This window comes from Vanacampus margaritifer, chromosome 2, assembly GCF_051991255.1.
Source record: "Vanacampus margaritifer isolate UIUO_Vmar chromosome 2, RoL_Vmar_1.0, whole genome shotgun sequence".
NCBI lineage: Eukaryota > Metazoa > Chordata > Actinopteri > Syngnathiformes > Syngnathidae > Vanacampus > Vanacampus margaritifer.
Window position 1 is genome coordinate 57,104,962 of NC_135433.1, and position 18,055 is coordinate 57,123,016.

The 18,055-nt window shown below is 37.0% G+C and overlaps 1 protein-coding gene across 1 annotated transcript in view; it reads right to left on the reverse strand.

The window, feature by feature from the left end:
* Positions 1 to 15,822, reverse strand: part of LOC144043890 (all-trans-retinol 13,14-reductase-like) — a 94,097-nt gene extending 78,275 nt beyond the window's left edge. Inside the window, exon 1 of the mRNA XM_077557967.1 lies at positions 15,663 to 15,822. Coding sequence (XP_077414093.1) covers positions 15,663 to 15,822 — 160 coding nt within the window. The remainder of the gene's footprint in view (positions 1 to 15,662) is intronic.
* Between the last annotated feature and the right edge of the window lie 2,233 nt (positions 15,823 to 18,055).

Below are 18,055 nucleotides of genomic sequence, written 5' to 3' on the forward strand. Positions count from 1 at the left end.
CGGTGTGTGTGTGCTGTGTTGAATCAAGCCGCTCGTGTGATATCATTCACATCGGAGTGAGAGCTGTGAAGAAGCCGCCCGCGAAGATCCTGGATAAGTATTTATTAAGTCGCGCAAAAAGAAGCCCGTTGTGTACGGAAGTGACGTCAAGTAGGAGCGCTCCGCCGTTTGAAACGGCATAAGAGATTGAGTTCCACGGAGGAATAGGCTGTTTTTGTTGTGGTGTGTTATTAGCCGCTAGTGTTGATCACACTAAGTGAGTGCTGTTGTGTGTTGTGCTATAAGCGGCCCGTGTTGATCACACGAGGCGACTGCTGTGTTAAACGCCCGTATATCGCTACGGTGTGTGGTGTGATATTAGCCGTCCGTATATTTCTACGGTTCGAGAGCTGTGTGAAAAGCCGCCTGTGAAGATCCTGGATATATTTATTAAAGTCGCGCAGAAGGTATTTAATATCTGTTTTATTTTCGTCTTGTTTTTATTTTTCTACAAAAAAAAAATATATATATATATATATATAATACTTTTTTGGGGGGGATTAATGAGAATAGTTTTGATCTGTTATATTGTAGTATCATAAGTGAGACGTCACTGACTTTATAAATATTAAAAACGACTAATTACTACATATTATGGACGAAAGATTTCGACCGTAAATAAGGATGGATGCATACACTTCCGGTCGATAGAGAAGTGGTCGCTAAGCGAACAGTGAAGGCTGTAAATGTTCATGATGCTGGACGCATTTCCACCACGGCGTCAACGTAAGTTTGAAACTCTTTTAAATGTTTGAAACTCTTTTAAATGTTTGAATGCGCACTAATTGTGATAGTGGTTGGTTCTCACCGTTGAAAAATGTGGTGTGTTCGTGGAATTTGATTGTGTAAAACAGCGCTAGACGCTGATTACCTACAATATAAGGTCGTGGACCAAATGTTGGTTTGTGCTAGAATGTTAGCGTTGGGTAGCTCTGTGAAAGTTGCGCGGATGGCGGTGTTAAGTGATTTTGAGAACAAGGAGGCTAATGCTAAGCTAGCGGCTCTGCCAGCGTACGAGTTGCCATGCGCAGGAGATGAGTTTTTGGTAAGACGCTACCGCGTGAATCTGTTTTTAAGGCTAAGGATGAGTTAGCTGCGGGCAGCCGCATCTGTTAAGAAATTGGAACATAAATTGGATGAAGTGTTGGCTGTGAGAGATGACCCGCGGGGAAAATTTGAACCAAGCGAGAACTCTTGGTTTAGAAATGAAGTGTTGAGTGTACGCGTTTGTTTGTTAAGCTCCATGGTGTGTTGTGGCCACGCGGTTTTTCGTTGTTTGTCTTACAATGTGCGCGACGTATCTGTGTCGCGGCCGTAACGTTGCGATGGATTGTGCGTGAATAAGTCGACATTTGAGCTATACGTACGTGGTGATGTTATTATTCGACGAAGTAACGGTATATTTTACAGTGAGTCTGTGCACTTCAGAGATGTTTGTGTTCGTCTGTGGTTATTTTATTTTTTGGAGGAGAAATGAGCAACGTGGCGGTGAGAATTATGGTCTCTTGAATTGGTTCAACAAGTGAGACGCCACTGAATTAAGTTGAGGAGTTTGTGTTGTGTGTGAGTGTTTGTTGGGCCCAGTTGGTGAAATGTTTGGAGCATGTGCGGATTGTGTGATTTTTTTCCTTGTTTGTGTGCCTGCAGGGAGTTTGTGACTGTTTGTGTGACTCTGACAATGGAAAAGGTGTGTTGTGTGATGTTCTAGCGGGATTTTTAAAATCAAAATGGCCGTTTGGTCGGTGTTTCTCCTCACTGCCTTTGTGGAGATGAGAAAAGTGCAGAAGTTAAGTGAATGGAAGTGTAAGTTTGTTTGAGACAGTGTTTTTTTTAAGTGTAGGAAAGAAAGAAAAAAAAGACGGGTGGAAAGTAATTTTTTCCCTCCAAAATCCTTTGTCCTCAAAAAAGGGTGAAAAAAGAATGGTAAGCAGGAAATCTGCATATTTTGAAAGTAGGGGAGAATTTTTCCTTTGTCTGTGACAATTTTTAAAGCCCTTTCCCCCACGCTTGATTAGGGACTAAAGGTCTGTGAGGATGGGGGCCGTGAGCTGCTGTTTTAAGAAGGTGGTGATTTGTACTGTTGTCTGTTAAAATTAAATTAAACTAAACCAACAAGTTTTTCTCCCTCTCCCCCTTCTCTCTCTCTCCTTTTTGTCTCCTGTGGGGAGGGGGGGTGATAAGTTTATTCCTCTCTCCCATCGTCTCCATTTGGGAGACTTGTAGTCTGTTGTGTGTGAATAGCAGGGGTCTTCTAATGCTAATCTGTTAAAATCAAATTGTTCCTGTTAAGCAGAAAGATATAGAGGTCTAGATGATAACTACAGGCCACTATCATATTATTTTTAAAATCAGATCTGTGTGTTTTATAGTTGAATGAGTAATAAAACCAAATTTTAATATAGTTGAATAAGTAATAAAACCAAATTTTAATTGAAATAGACTTTTCATTTTTGATTTTTATATTTCCCCTGCATCTCTGATAACTTATTCGTAGGTGTGAAAATGATTTAACCTTTGTCCTTATCTGAGTCCCATTCTAGAAGTCTGGAGAGGACTTCTCACCAAGTGGCCAGGGTGACTGTGAGCTGTCACATTTTAAGCTTAAATTTGAGGTAACACGTAATGAAGATGTCTATTGTAGACATATGTGTAAATATAGTACTACTACTTGCTATAGTGTAGTGATCAAATTTAAATAAAACCCCAAAATAAATAAATGAATAAATTAAAAATAGTTTGAAAAACAAAATATTTTGGGGGAACTTTTTTATTTTATTTTTTCTTGGAAATTGAATGACAACAAGCAGTGTTCTCTTGCTATGATCTCATCTCCCTCTGTCTGTTCCGAGTGTATAAATGTTTCAGGCAGGTTCAATCTTTGGCGAGAGGTGTTGTTCTTGGGTGTCTCAAACGTGCTGGAATAACCTGGCTGTTGGAAATATGGACAAGCGTTCTCCTGCTCTGCTTGGTGCACAGAGGGGACGGCAAGCTGCACGGAAGGCCACTTTCGGGAAGGGGAAGTGGCCAAACAGACTGCGATAAGGATGGTACACTATATCCGCGCCATAGGATTGTTCAATGACTCTTATGAATTATCTGAGCAAAATGTCCATCAACTCGTTGAGCAGACATCTCGAACTCTCATCACAGCCGTCTTGATGAAACTGTCAGGGGTCTCCAGTGACAGCTAAGGCCTGCTTTGAACTTTGCCCTGCAAAAACTGCTATCTACAAGGACAGGAAGGAATATGAACTCCAGTTGTTAACTCAAAGTTCTCGAGTCATCTGAGATTAGCCCCTTGAGTCATATTTTGGTCTGTTTGAGTACAGTTTGCACTCTGTACTGTGTCGGAAAAGGAGATGTGATCTATAGCAACGCAGTTTCGGAAATTGAGAACAGCTTATGTGAATTAGGGTAGTATAAAATTAATTTTAATCTTTAATACTATATTTTCCGTTGTTTGATGCTTGTTGAATTTGGTCTTCTAATTTTTTGCCCATTTTCCTTTTAAATTTTAGCTTCTAGATTGGACTCATAGATTTGGAACACCTACGGCAAAATAAATTTTTAATTTTGATTAAGCTCAACAGCACTGATCTTTGGATCCCACGGGGAATGCACAAAGGCAAAGTTCCCTGCTGTGTTTTACAAGCCCCCCACTACTCTGTAGAAGAGGTGAGGTTAATTAGCATTTTAAGAATACTTTTTGGTTGGTTTAAAGTAGGGATTTTGTCTTGTTTTTCTGATTATAACTCGTTTCTTTTACTAGTTGAGATGGCAGATATTTGGAAGATTTGTGACCTGCAATAGATTAATGGGGTTATTTTAAATATTTTTCTCTTCTCTTCCTGACCCTAAAAGTCCTCCGCTGCAGTATCTTAATTTACAGCTGCTTGAGTTGTTTTTCTCACTTTAAGTTGCCTGAACAGGATTCAAATTTACATTACAAACTCTTGCCTCAAAGGCTTTTGTTTTTATGGCTCCTGGCTAGCTCAGCTGGAGATCTTCTTGTAGTTCTGGTGTTGGCCAAATTGTCCCAATTTGGTTGTTTTTCTAATCTACAGGACACAAGGTGTCTGTTTTTCTTCCTCTTTGAAGCGGCATCTGTTCACTGCTACAGTTTTCAAATACATGTCTGAAAAAGATCAGAGTTGATTTTATCAGATGGGGGAATGACTGGTCTGTCTGTGTATGGTTGAAAATGAAGTCTGAGGTGAGAATGGTCTGTCTGTGTATCGTTGAAAGGGAAGTCTGATTTGAAAATTAAGTTTGGTGTGAGGAATTTACAGGCGGAGAATGGAGAGGATTGGACTTGGAGGAAAGTAAGTTCTACAAAGATGACAAAAGACGACCCGAATAGCAGAAATACGGTAAGTATGTTCCATTTCAGAAACAATTGAAAAATATAATTTTTAGAGCCCATGGAATATGCCATTTAGGTGTGGAGGGAACATTGAGACACCTGGGTGACATTTTTTCATGAGACAAGTTGTTAAAAATGAACTGCAGGACTGCAGTGTTTATTTAAGGTATAAGTATATATATAAATCTCTTCTCAGACTGTTTATGGCCCGGCCGGACATGAATAGTTCTGGGTTAAGATGATGTTGTTTTTAAATGATTAACACTGCTATAATAAAAAAACAGCGTTAGAAAATACAGAAATTTGATGTATGATAAAAAGCACATTTATGCTAAATCTACAACAGTAAATATCATGGTAAAATATTTGATTAATCATTATCTACCATCATAAGGGTTTCCTAGGAATATTGGATCAGACGAACCCATTTGAAAAAACAAAACTTCATAAGATATAGAAAAGGCATTGAGATTAAAACATATTGGATTTAGTATATTATCTCTGATCTCAAGGACATTAAACTGATTCTGTTTGAATGCCACAACAAAAAGAACTTTCCGTGTCCAACAGCACGTTCCAGGACCTACAGAACTTAAACAATTAACATTTGCTAACAAAAAATACCAGGTGCTCTTTTCAAAGTAAAGAATGAAGACTGTATGTTATAAGTGACTAAATGAAAATGATTTTGCTTTCAGATGTGGTGAAAATGGGAATGGTCGATCTGGTTTGCTGATTATAATAGTGGGGGTCACATCCACCAGGAGGATGCTAAGTGCTTTCCAGCACTGTTCCATGGGGGGGACCTTCACCAGCAGATGACTTCACTGCACAAACACATCTGCTATTGCGTCGTGACACTTAACCACATCACATAGTGTTATGCCTCACATTTATTATGCCCCTTCCACCGAATTTTTTAATGAATCAAACTGAATTTTGACTGCTCAGCCCCTCTATCTATCTTTCTCTCTCTCTCTCTCTCACCTGCTATTCTTATTTCTAAACTCCACACATAAACATTGCTTAATTTTGCGACGATCAAGATTCGCGCTGGATTTTCTCTCTAGACTATTGTGGGATTAAATGTCCGGGTTTTGAATTTATAGAAGTTCAATGGTAGGACTGAAGACATTTAACATTTTCAATTTGATGTTTTACTGTTTTTGAATTTACTTATAGGCATATCAATGTGATATAATCATGAGTATTTAAAAGAATACAGTGGGATGGTGATTTTGTGAACTCTTATTGATCTTCGTACCCCCAAAGCTATTGAAGATCGAATGTGCATGATGTTATCAGAGTCTTTTGTCATTAGAGATTAAAAGTCTGGGGTCAGGTCCTGATTGCATCTGTTCCCCCAGTCAAGAAGGGGAACTGTATGTAAATGTCTTTACTAACAACATTACACCTTTGTCCAACCTGGAGTCGACATGTCTGTATGTAAATGTTTGCTTACTAACAACATCAAATCATTTGTTCAACTAGGAGTCGACATGTCTGTCCTTTGTTTAATCAAGAGGCGGGAAGAGGAACCTTTTATCTTTTGGTTATAAATGAGTGGATGTTCTGTAGACTGTTACACACTTGGGGTCCCACGTTGCATGGAGATGTGGGTGTCCTTTAAATTTTGCAAAGAAAACTTGTTCATCGGATCTCAACACAATTATTTGGAACACGCAAAGATTACACTTAATATAGTAATCAAAATAATTCCTTCAGCATCAAGAAACGATAAAGAGCACATTGACGACGACGATGATCATCATCGATGATGATGATGGTGACTCCGAGGTTGACGCCGAAGTTGGAAGCGCCGATGCGGCGGCTATGACGACGTCATAAAGGTTCACGGGCTAGCGATGCTAACACCAGAAAACGCGGAGCACAACCGAGCACGCTCAGGCAGACGTTCAATCGGACGACGAAGAGTGCCCCGAGTCCAATGCATTTTCATCGGAGTAGTGGGTACAGTCTGCTACTTGCTATTCCCCGGAAAAAAAGGCCGTCAAGAAAGTGTAACGTCTGCGCGCGAAACGGACAATCGAAGTGAAACGTATCTGTTGTGCAAATCCTGCTCCGTCTCCTTGCACGCAGGGCAGTGTTACAAAAAGAAAAACTGTATTTGAAACATAATTACATAATTACATAAAAACATAATTACATAATAATAATTACATAAAAACATAATTACATAATTGTAAATAGTACCACAGTTGCACACATTTGTAAATAGTTTGCAAAATTGTTTTGTCAAATTGCTACACTGTTGAATGGAAATAAACGTATTTTGCAATCTAAAAACACTTTTTCATTGTTGGTGGTGGTGTATTACAGAAGTAAAGCACTATTTAGGTGTTTGTGGCATCATTCATGGACAAAAAGTAGTGTACAATTCACTAGAGTGCATGAAATAACATCGTTTCACAAAAAGCTCTTTTTCTCCGCTTTTTGTTTCAAAACAGAGCATTTCGGTGAAACTAACCATTTTCTATTGTTGATTACTGAAGAACGGAATAAGGTAGAAACAAACTTTTTTTTCTAATGAAAGATGAGAGTTCAATCTTTCATTTGTGTTTCCATAGTCCAAACACAACATTTTCTGTGGACCTTGAAAGATCAGTCAAACTGCTTAAATCGGCTGGCACTGGCGACATCCCGTTTCTGAAAACGTCTGGCAGTCAAAGAGTTAATTATAACTGTTTTGATTTAGTTATGACTATTTAGAATTGGACAAAATTGCTTTGATTTACTCAGTATAGTTTTGTATGACAATTCTCTGTCACTTTAAATTCCTACTAGCATAGTTGACGTGAGACATCATAGTGACCAATGGGGGCGTAGTCATGTGACTCTGGGAGGTAACGATTTGGAGGACAAAGGATATTGCCAGCGGACGGGGGGAGGAACTTTACAGTTGAGAGATACAAGATGGCGCGGGTGGCGACTATCTGTCTCCTGTCGGCGATGTCGTGAATAAATGTGAAGAAAATGCCTGAATTCACTGATCTCATGTATGTTTTATTAATCAACGGCATGAACACGCAAATGGTAAGAATCCGCCATTTCCAACAGTAGGTATGCGATAAAAAGCAACATTTGGTTTACTCTTTTGTCTGTCTGTACAACCAACCGCACAGCAAGATATGACCATTTTATAAGATAATCGATTAGATAAAGGACTTTACTCTGTACGAGATTCAATGGTTACAATACAGGCAAGTGGCTCTTTTGCCATCAGCGTCCCGGAGGGGGCGTTTCCAGTCTGACGTATGGAGCAAAAGTGTGTTCGCAAATCCCCCCTCTTAGAATAGTCGTTAAAAAAACACACACACACAAAAACACCAAACTTACTGGTCACAGGCCCAAGAAAAATGTACTTGCACCGTCTCAAATTGCAGGATCAAAATGCCACCAGACAAATTTAGGGGCATTATGGAGCCTTGTATTATTTTTCTGTTGATTTTTGCAACTTTAATGAGGTATGTGACTTTTTGCCTAGTCTAAATTTTTATTTTCTTTAGCAATGGAGGAGGACATGGAGAGAGGTCCATCGTTCCAGGCTGCTGAACAAGAGGGAGCACTACGCACTTGACCACATGTCAGACTTGCTGACGGTTAAGTCACAGTCCACAGCAACAGCAGCTCATTCCTTTTTTTTCTTTTTCTCCTTTTCAGGAGAGCTCAGTATTGTTCATTCGATTTGACATCATCATTGCTCTCCTTTTTTTAAAAAAACAAATAAATTAAAAAAAATTTAATAAATGTTTTTTTTTTCTATGTATACATATATACACATATACACACATATATATATATATATATATATATATATATATTTTTTTGTATTTGGGTGAGTATGTGTATGTGCGTGTGTGTGTGCGTGCGAGCGTGTGTGTATTCATCAGTTCACCTAAAGCCCATTAAAAAAAATCCCATACTAATAATATAATATAATAATAAATTGCCAAATGCAGAAACATCAATGTAAGTTATCACGATGTAGTGGCTCTCGCTAACAGACAGAATTAAGTAACCAGAATTAGGTTAAAAAATTCTATATGCGTAGACCATGTTTCTATAAATTTTGATATTTGGTTTTTATTTGAGGCAGATATTTTTTCCATTAAAATGTGATTTATGAGGAGGTTAGACCATTGGTCGATATTCAGAGTTTGTTTATTTTTCCAGTTAACAAGAATTGTTTTTTTAGCGATAGTAAGGGCTACAAGTGTAGATTGAAATTGTTTATGTGGTAAGTCAGTTGTTGTTAGGTCACCTAGCAAACACAAGTTTGGAGATAAAGGTATCCTACAGTCCAAAATAGCGGAAAGTTTTTCTAAGACTTTAGTCCAGAAATACATAACCGGAGTACATAACCATAAAGCATGAACATAAGTGTCTGTAGTGTTTTGTAAGCATTGGAGACAAATGTCGGAGTCTGAGAGTCCCATTTTCTTCATCATATATTGAGTAATGTATGTTCTGTGAATAATTTTATATTGGATAAGTTGTAAATTTGTGTGTTTTGTCATTTTAAATGCGTTTTCACAAACTTGAATCCAAAAGTCAGGTTCCGGTGCTATAGACAAGTCTGTCTCCCATTTTGAGATGGGTAAAGACATTTTATCAGTATATGAAAGTAACTTATATATTTTTGAAAGTTTTTTTGTTGTTGTCGGAGAAAGCTTGTTAATATCTTTAGCTAAAACAGGCGGTTGGAGCGTACCCCGAAGTGTTGGAATTTTTTTCTTCATCATATTTTTAACTTGTAGATAATGTAAAAAATTTCCGTTTTTTATATTGTATTTTTGGAGCAAGGATGTACAGTATATGATATAAACATATTATCTGAGAAGAGATGGTGGAGATGTGTAATTCCTTTCTGCTCCCACACAGCTAAATTAAATGGTTGGTTGTTAAGTTGAAAGTCGGGGTTATGCCATAGGGGAGAAAGTCCACAGGGCTCCACTTGGGCTTTTGTCAATTCTAGTGCCTTCCACCAGGCAGTCACGGTGGCGGAAATCATTGGGTTTTTAAAACAATTATGATGCTTAATCGATGTTGTAATAAAGAGTAAATCCCGAAGTCTGAGGTTATTACAATCCTATATATATATATATATAGCTGGTTAGCTATATAGTAGTACATAAAATTTGGTGCCTCTAGACCACCTTTGGATTTACTTTTCTGAAGAGTAGATAGACTAATCTTTGCTTTTTTTTTATTCCAGTAAAATTTTGTAACGGCTGAGTCCAACAACTGGAACCATTTAGCCGTAGGTTTAAATGGAATCATTGAGAAAAAATAGTTTATTTTGGGTAAAACTTTCATTTCAATGGTGGCTATTCGTCCTATTAGAGAAATAGGAAGATTATTCCAGCGCTCCAAGTCACTATAAATGTTATCCAGAAGTGGAGAAAAGTTTAAATGAATTAAATCAGTTAATTTAGGTGAGATTTTTATGCCTAAGTATTTTAAATTACCTATAGGAAATGAGTAGTGTGGGTCCTGGCTTGCAGGGTTCCATGAATTTTCTGTAATAGGTAGAAGTGTTGATTTTGTCCAGTTAATAGAATAATCTGATAACTGTGAGAATTTAGTTATTAAGTTAAATACTTCCCCTAGCGAAGTAGCTGGCTTTTCTAAATAAAGTAAGATGTCATCGGCATATAGATTAATTTTATGTTCTGTTACCCCAGAGTGAATTCCTTGAATCCTTCTTTCCTGGCGTATGGCTAATGCAAGTGGCTCAATAAATATTGCAAATAATAAAGGGGATAGTGGGCATCCCTGTCTTGTGCCTCTCTGTAAAGTAAAGCTCTGAGATATAATCCCATTAGTAGTAACTGTAGCTTTTGGAGAATCATATAATACTGATACCCAGTGGATAAATGATTTCCCAAAGCCAAATTTATTTAAAACAGCAAAGAGGAAGGACCAGTTAACTTTGTCGAAAGCTTTTTCTGCATCCAATGATATAATAACTGCCTTTTTATCATGCCGCTGTGACATGCTAATAAGGTTAAAGAGTCTCCTAATATTATTAGTAGAGTGCCGATCTTTAATAAAGCCTGTTTGGTCGCTATGAATAATTGTCGAGATTACTGTTTCTAGTCTAGATGTGAAAGCCTTAGTGATAATTTTAATATCAGTGTTAATTAGTGAAATCGGACGGTAACTTGATGGAAGGGTGGGGTCTTTTTCTGGCTTTAATAAAAGTTTAATTGCTGCTGTATTCATGTGTGGGCGTATGTAACCCTTAGTTTTAATTTCTGTTACTACTCTTAAGAATAGTGGAGCAAGCATTAACCAGAAGTGCTTAAAAAATATAGCCGGATAACCATCCGGGCCAGGTGCTTTGCCATTAGGCATACTATCTAGAGCACTGTACAACTCGTTTATAGTAAGTGGCGCATCTAACATGTCTTTATATTCAGTAGTTAACTGAGGTATATTTAAGCTACTGAGGAATGCCTCAATATGCTCAGGGTTAGGCTTGTTAGTTTCTAAGTATAGGTTACGATAATAGTTATAAAAAATGTGATTAATTTCTTCTGGTGATTGTGTGCATTCACCAGTTGTCCCTTTAATAGCCGTTATAAGAGACTTTTCCCGATTGCGTTGAAGTTGGTTTGCAAGAAATCTACCTGATTTGTTATTATATTCAAAGTTGTTATATCTCAATTGTTGTATTATAAATTCTGTCTTTTTAGTTAGCATATCGTCTAACTGTATTTTTGTATTTTGGAAGTCAGTCCATATTTGGTTATTTGGGTTTATTGCGTACTCATCCATCAGTTGTTTAATTTTATCTTTCAAGTCTTTTTCTGATTTTTGATCCTGTTTCTTTTTATAAGATGAATATGATATAATTTTACCTCTAATTACTGCTTTCCCAGTTTCCCAGAGAAGAGATGGCGATAGGTCTGGAGAGTCATTTATTTCCAAAAAGTCTGCCCATTCTTTTCTTATAATTTTGTCAAACTCTGCGTCGTTTAGCAGTGAGATGTTAAACCGCCATGTCGGTGGTGGTTTAAAAGTATAATCAACTTGTAGGGAAAGGGAGACTGGTGCATGGTCGCTAATAATAATAGGATGTATTTTTGTAACAGTTTTATCAGCAATAGAGTTATTTGTAAGAAAATAATCAATTCTTGAAAAAGACCGGTGCACAGCGGAAAAGAAGGTAAATTCCTTCTTATTTGGGTTTTTAAGTCTCCAGCTGTCGACGAGGTCAAAGTCATCCATATATTCCCCTATTACTTTAGTAGATTGTAATCGCCTACATGTTGTATTATTAGAACGGTCAATTAATGGATTTAAGACTGTGTTAAAGTCTCCTCCAATAATAATAGTAGAGTTCGCTGCTAAACCAAACAGCTGAGAGAAAAATTCATGGAAAAAGGCCGGATCATCATTATTAGGGGCATATAAATTACCAAGTGTATATATTTTATTGAATATAGTCACCTGAATAATAATGTATCGGCCCTCTGGGTCAGTTATTGTATTATTTAAAGTAAAGAGTAAATTCTTATGTATGAGTATACAGACTCCTCTTTGTCTACTGTTATAAGGGGCAGAGTACGCTTGGCTAAAATTATTATCAATAAGTAATTTTTCTTCAGATTTTTGTAGGTGGGTTTATTGTAGGAGGCAAATATCTGCTTTTAATTTTAAGAAATGGTCTAAAGTTTTTATTCTTTTTGCTTCTGAGCGAGCGCCACAAACATTCCAGGAAACCAGAACTAATTTATGCATACAAACAATATAGACTCAGTCCTGTGTATATATCTGCATAGGCCATTTGTCAATATTAGTATGTTATAGGATAGAATCAAAGTGGTTAAGTGGTTTATGTAATTTGTGTAAAATATGAGGTGACGAGTAAGTAAATATAACAGTGAAAAAACAGGTAGGGAGGTAAAAGTAAAGGAAGTTAACGGGGGATTAAACATAAAAATACACACATAACTGGTAACCTAAGCGAGATTTTTTGTTTAAATATACTTTAGATATAGTTACAGTATGTATTTAATAATATATTTATAATATCGCCTAAACATAATGAGTATTCATATTTAAGGTTTTATAACCACATATACAGTATATGTATACATCTAATAACAGCAGCTCATTCCGGATCAGTGGTGTCGGCGGTATCAGTGACAGGTTTTGGTAACAGTGGCACACAACTTGTTCTGCTCGGCGAAATGTGCCTGCTGCCCGGACGGTCTGGAGCTTGCCTGAAACGTTCCGTTTGTATGTTCTGACGCGCATGACCACGTTATGGTCGCGTCTTCAAGAATGGTGAGTACCGTACATTTTTATTTCTCCTTGGTACTTGCCAAACATGAACAATAGAATTCAAGCATGTTCACCTCATTGCATTTCTTCTATTTGTTTTTTAATGAAATGTAAGACAATTTGAATATTGTAGTTTTTCAATCCTATAAAATTACTAGTATTAATATAATTTTTTTTTTATCTCAAATCAATTTTTTTTTACAAATTGTAATTGTAACTTTAATCAGATCTTTGCTTTCAAATCTATACATTAAATTGTTATCTAGCTTTAAAAATATTTTATATACTACTTTATGTGCATTTGCAATTGCATATGGGAGAAACATGTCACATGTTAATTTATACTAACACCACTCACACGTTAATTGTACGAAGTGACCTTTAGATTGTAACATCACTTCAAGCTTCAAGCTGCCCAAATGCTTCACAAGCATCCTGGCAACTTTCCTGACCTCCAAAAAAAAAGCCATATTCAAGAGACGGGCATAGATTAGCTAAAGCACACAGGTAAATCACGGCTGGACAAAACAATTGGTCCAGGGCACCTCCAACCAATTCTTCAAGTCAGGCTACACAAGTACAGAACGTGTTCTTGATACGCAGCCCTTTTTGGCACTCTCTGATCTCTGATTTTTTTCATGAAATGTAATCTATCACATTCTCTAAAACTTATAAAAGTTTCAGAGAGGTAAAATGTCTTATTCAGCAGCAATAAGGAGTTAGGTATCCATGCCCTCAGATATTCATTGAACAGTCAATAAATACTCTATTTTTTATTTTATTTTATTTTTTTAATATTCAACTTTCAATGACTATCAATGGCCATCAATTTGGTTTCCCTCAAGGCCTTGGCTGCTCTTAGAAATTCTGTCCATAAAGGTTATGAACAGAATCACTGACAGGGCAGACTGAACAGCCCAGGGTGTTTGGTATGTCGTAATGCACCCCCCCACGAACTTCCCAAGAACATAATTGAATGCCTTTTCCTAGTCCACAAAACACTGTTTTGGAAAACTCCCATGCACCCTCAAGCACCATGATGAGGGTAAAGACTGATCCATGGCTGGGACGAAAACCACATTGATCCACCCGATTCTGACTTACGATGGACACCCTCTCAACCACACCTGAATGGGGTAGATGCCACGGACTTCTGACTTCCGGGTTTCACACATCAGCGTTGTCCACTGATGCCCGCGTTCCAACACCCGCGCCCTCCCTCCCACTCTCTGAAATGCTTCGGACAAAAAATATTTTGTATGTTGTTTTATGTTTTATGTTTGCTGCATGATAATCTTTAACATCTTGGTTGTACACCCCCCCCCCCCCCACACACACACACAAAATAAGTTGTTTTGGTTGGTTTGGTTTATGGTTTTATTGAAGTGCAATGAAGATTTTTTTTTTTTTGTTATTGTTTGTATTTGTAGTTTCTGAAAAATAGTTTGTATAAATTTGTTTTCCTATGATCACTTTATGCAAATTATGGTTATGGTTGTAATGTTTCTGGGAAAAAAATATTGTTAAAGGTATTTCTATTTATCAACAACATAATTTTGTAAATACAACACAAAAACACTTAAAAGTTGAAAATTTATCATGATTAAACAATTTGATGATACCTTAATTTTAGAAAATAAATATATACCATCATTTTCGAAAAGTATCGATATCGAAATCAGTATTGGCGATAATGGACCTGTACTAACTTGGTATCGGATCGATACCAAAATTTGCAGTATCACACACGCACACCACTATCAGAGAGAGTGTATTGTTTGGCTGTGTGTCGGTCAGCGTTTGCTTGCAAGGGTGGGGGAGGGGAGACAGAGTGATGGAGAGAGCACGCGAGAGAGAGACTGTCCATTCTGCACAAAATAGTTAATTCCTTAATAGCCCATAATTCAGGCCAAACAAGCAGGAAAATGCCACTCCAAGTTAGTCACTTTGGGTCTGACTAGGCACTCAAAAGCACTTTAATTGCTGCTTTTGAAACGAACTTGTGGCCTGAAATAAATAGCACCCCCTGGCGGCTAACTGGGAAATTTCCCGCTGGTCCCGCCGGGCCAGTCCGGGCATGTCTGAGGGTATGGATAATTTAACTCCTTATTGCTGCTAAATAAGACATTTTACCTCTCTAAAACGTTTATAAGTGTTAGAGAAGGTGAGAGATTACATTTCATGAAAAAAATTGTTGAAGTAATGTGATCCACAAGTCAATTTTAAGGTCAAATAAAACAAAAGGTCAGAAAATTACGAAAATATACACCAATCTTCTATATTATTATTATTATTTTGGCTAGGTTTTTATTTTCATAATTAAAGTCCTGTATTACCATCTTTGCATGCTTGTTATTTGCAGAACTAGCATAATAACTTGTGAGGTGGAAATTACAATGTTAATAAATGCTACTAAACATGAGAACTCTCTGGCACATTCACTGTATAAGTAGCTCACTGAAGCTACAAGGTTGGAGACCCCTTGTCTAGAAGGACAGACGATGTGCTCAGTAATCTTCGATGTTTTGGTTTTCTGGGTCACTTCAATCTTTTTCCAATTATTGTAAGTTTTGTCTATTGACCTAAAACAGTATAGAAAGGATCAAGCAGGAAGCAGTTTTTTAACATCTTTCACATTAATGATTATTGTCATAAAACAATCAGTCCAGTCAAGTTTTATTTATACATTTCAACTTAAACATATAAATGTCATAATTTATCTCAAATGTATGTGACATCTCAAGGCTGCTATGAGATATAAAATCAACTGCAAGGTTTAATGCAGTAGAAGTAAAAGGAACAATTACAATTCTGTATGAATAATTATTATTATTTTGCAATGTTATCGTTATGAATTTTATATTTATGGATTAATTCGATAACGAATGTAGACAAAGAGTAAGATTGATTATTTACATATGCAAATGTTAGAAACGATGGCTTTTACCTCTCTTGAGCCTGTCATCCCTCATTTTGTCATCGTACACCAAGGGTCCTGGGGGCCTAATGCACGTCTCACTAAAAACCTTGTAGCGTTGCCCAGTGGTCAGGAATATGATGATAACTAAGAGAAACAAAATACTGCTCAATATTGGAAACCACCACATTGTATCGTAGAGCTTTGCACACAACAGCTCACTGAAATCACAAATAAAGAAAAGATAGAAGGTTGCGGATGAAAAAGGAGCAATGATGAGGCGGAGTTACTACATAGTTCTAAAGAAAGCCTTTCACAAAGCCCTTGACTGGCTTGAATAGGGCATTCATTCAAATTAATATTATGAATGAAGCATAGGAAAAGTGGAAGAGATGCCTATTAAGAACTAGAGAGGATATTAAATAAAATAACTCCTGACATTTCAAAATTATAGAAAGGAAAGACATCGCATTGTCTACACCATGGACACGAGACTCCCAGAAAACAGAAAACTAGTTGTTGATCACTTCCTCGGGGAGAAGTCGCACAAATAAGTAAAACCATGACTAGTTAAGTGGTCATTACTAAGGTACCTTGGGGCATTTTTTTTTCTACAAAAAATTGTACTGTGACCTCAAATTTAATTCTTGGGAACAAAGATGCTTTCTCAACTGTAAAGCGCTACTTGTCATTTTAGTGTTGAGTTTTGCAAGATACCCGCATGACTTTTTTTTTTAACTTTTAATGGCGGACTAAGAAATTCTCATAAAAAATTTTTTTAATTATGTTGCTGGATAAAATTATTTCTCACATTGCAGTACAATGTGAGTTCAATTCAGTTTTTTATTGCCAAGCTTGTTTAAGTTGATGACTGTCACCAAGTTCTAATAAATAATGTACTTTACGCATGATCCTTTTAGATTGATATTTTGCTTAGTTTTCACTGAACCCATATAATATCGTTCTTGTATCATTATCAGGCTTGCAGTAGAGGCAAGTGAAATTAAATAAGTATAAGTCATACCATAAGTACGTAAGTATACAAGTAAATCAAATTAACATCAATACATTAATAACAAGAAATAGGGAAGTGAATACTTATAAGTAAATAAGTATCAATAAAATAACAAACTGCAGCATGCAGACGCCATAAAACACTGAAACAATCCAAAGCCTCATGCTGAGTCAAAGACCAAAGAATAGAGATGTCTGACAATAACCACAAGATATGAAATTTTGTTCGTATCGTACAGCCTTAATCCAACCAGCGAAGGAAGGCAACTACTCGCCACTCGCAGATAAAAGGGGCGGGGTCACATATAGATTGCAAACTGAAACATCATCAATATCATCCACACACATAGTTGTCTACAGAAATAGCACTCGGCTTTGTTGCTAATGAACTTTTGAGTTGAATAAATGTACACAGAACTATACCATTGTTTTTCGTTTGTCTTTTAGATTTTGCACAGTACCGACATCAACCTCTGATATCACTGTGCCCCATGTTTTCATAACAGACATCCTACAGAGGACGAGTATGTTCAGACATCTCTCCAACCCCAACCTTGCATTCAGTGTTGAGCAAGTTACTTCTAAAATGTAATATACTTCATATTGCTAGTTACTTGCATTTAAAAGTAATAATTTTCTTTACAATATTACCGTCTGTGTAGAGTAAAGAGTTACTCAAGAAAACTTTAAATTTTAAAAACTTTTTTTAAAATTGGGGATTCATTTATTTAATCATGAGTTCAAGGTTTGAAAAGGAACCCCAACTGTAATGAAAAGTTTGCTCTATATTATTTATTTGGTTGTTTCTAACATAACTATGAGATTCATTTTTCAAAAATAATTTCCTATTTAATAACTTTGGTTGTTCGTCTCTGTGTGCCCTGCGATTGGCTGGCAACCAGTTCAGGGTGTACCCCGTCTACTGCCCGAAGCCAGCTGGGATAGGCTCCAGCACCCCCCGCGACCCTTGTGAGGAAAAGCGGCTAAGAAAATGGATGGATGGATGGATGGATGGATTTAATAACTTTGGTAGAAACTTTATTTGGACGTATTGTTATTTACGTCGCAACGCATTCAGTGCGTAGTGACGTAGAATGGTGGCGGCTCTCAGCCGAGCAATGTGAAACTCCTATTAAAAAAAAAGGCAAGGTAAGCCTCGTAGTGTTCCTAAAGAAACACTCGATCTAGAGAGTCACCCTCCCCCACGCCGTGCTCTCGTCATTCACCAGACGCATTCAAGAGTGTGGACTGTCCCTTTAGGAACGCTAGGGAGGCTTACCTTGCTTTCTTTATAGGAGTTTCACATTGCTCAGCAATTATCCAAATAAATAATATAGAGAAAACTTGTCATTACAGTCGGGTTCCTTTTAAAAAGAAAATGTAAAATTTGCAACCATAGCTGGTAATGA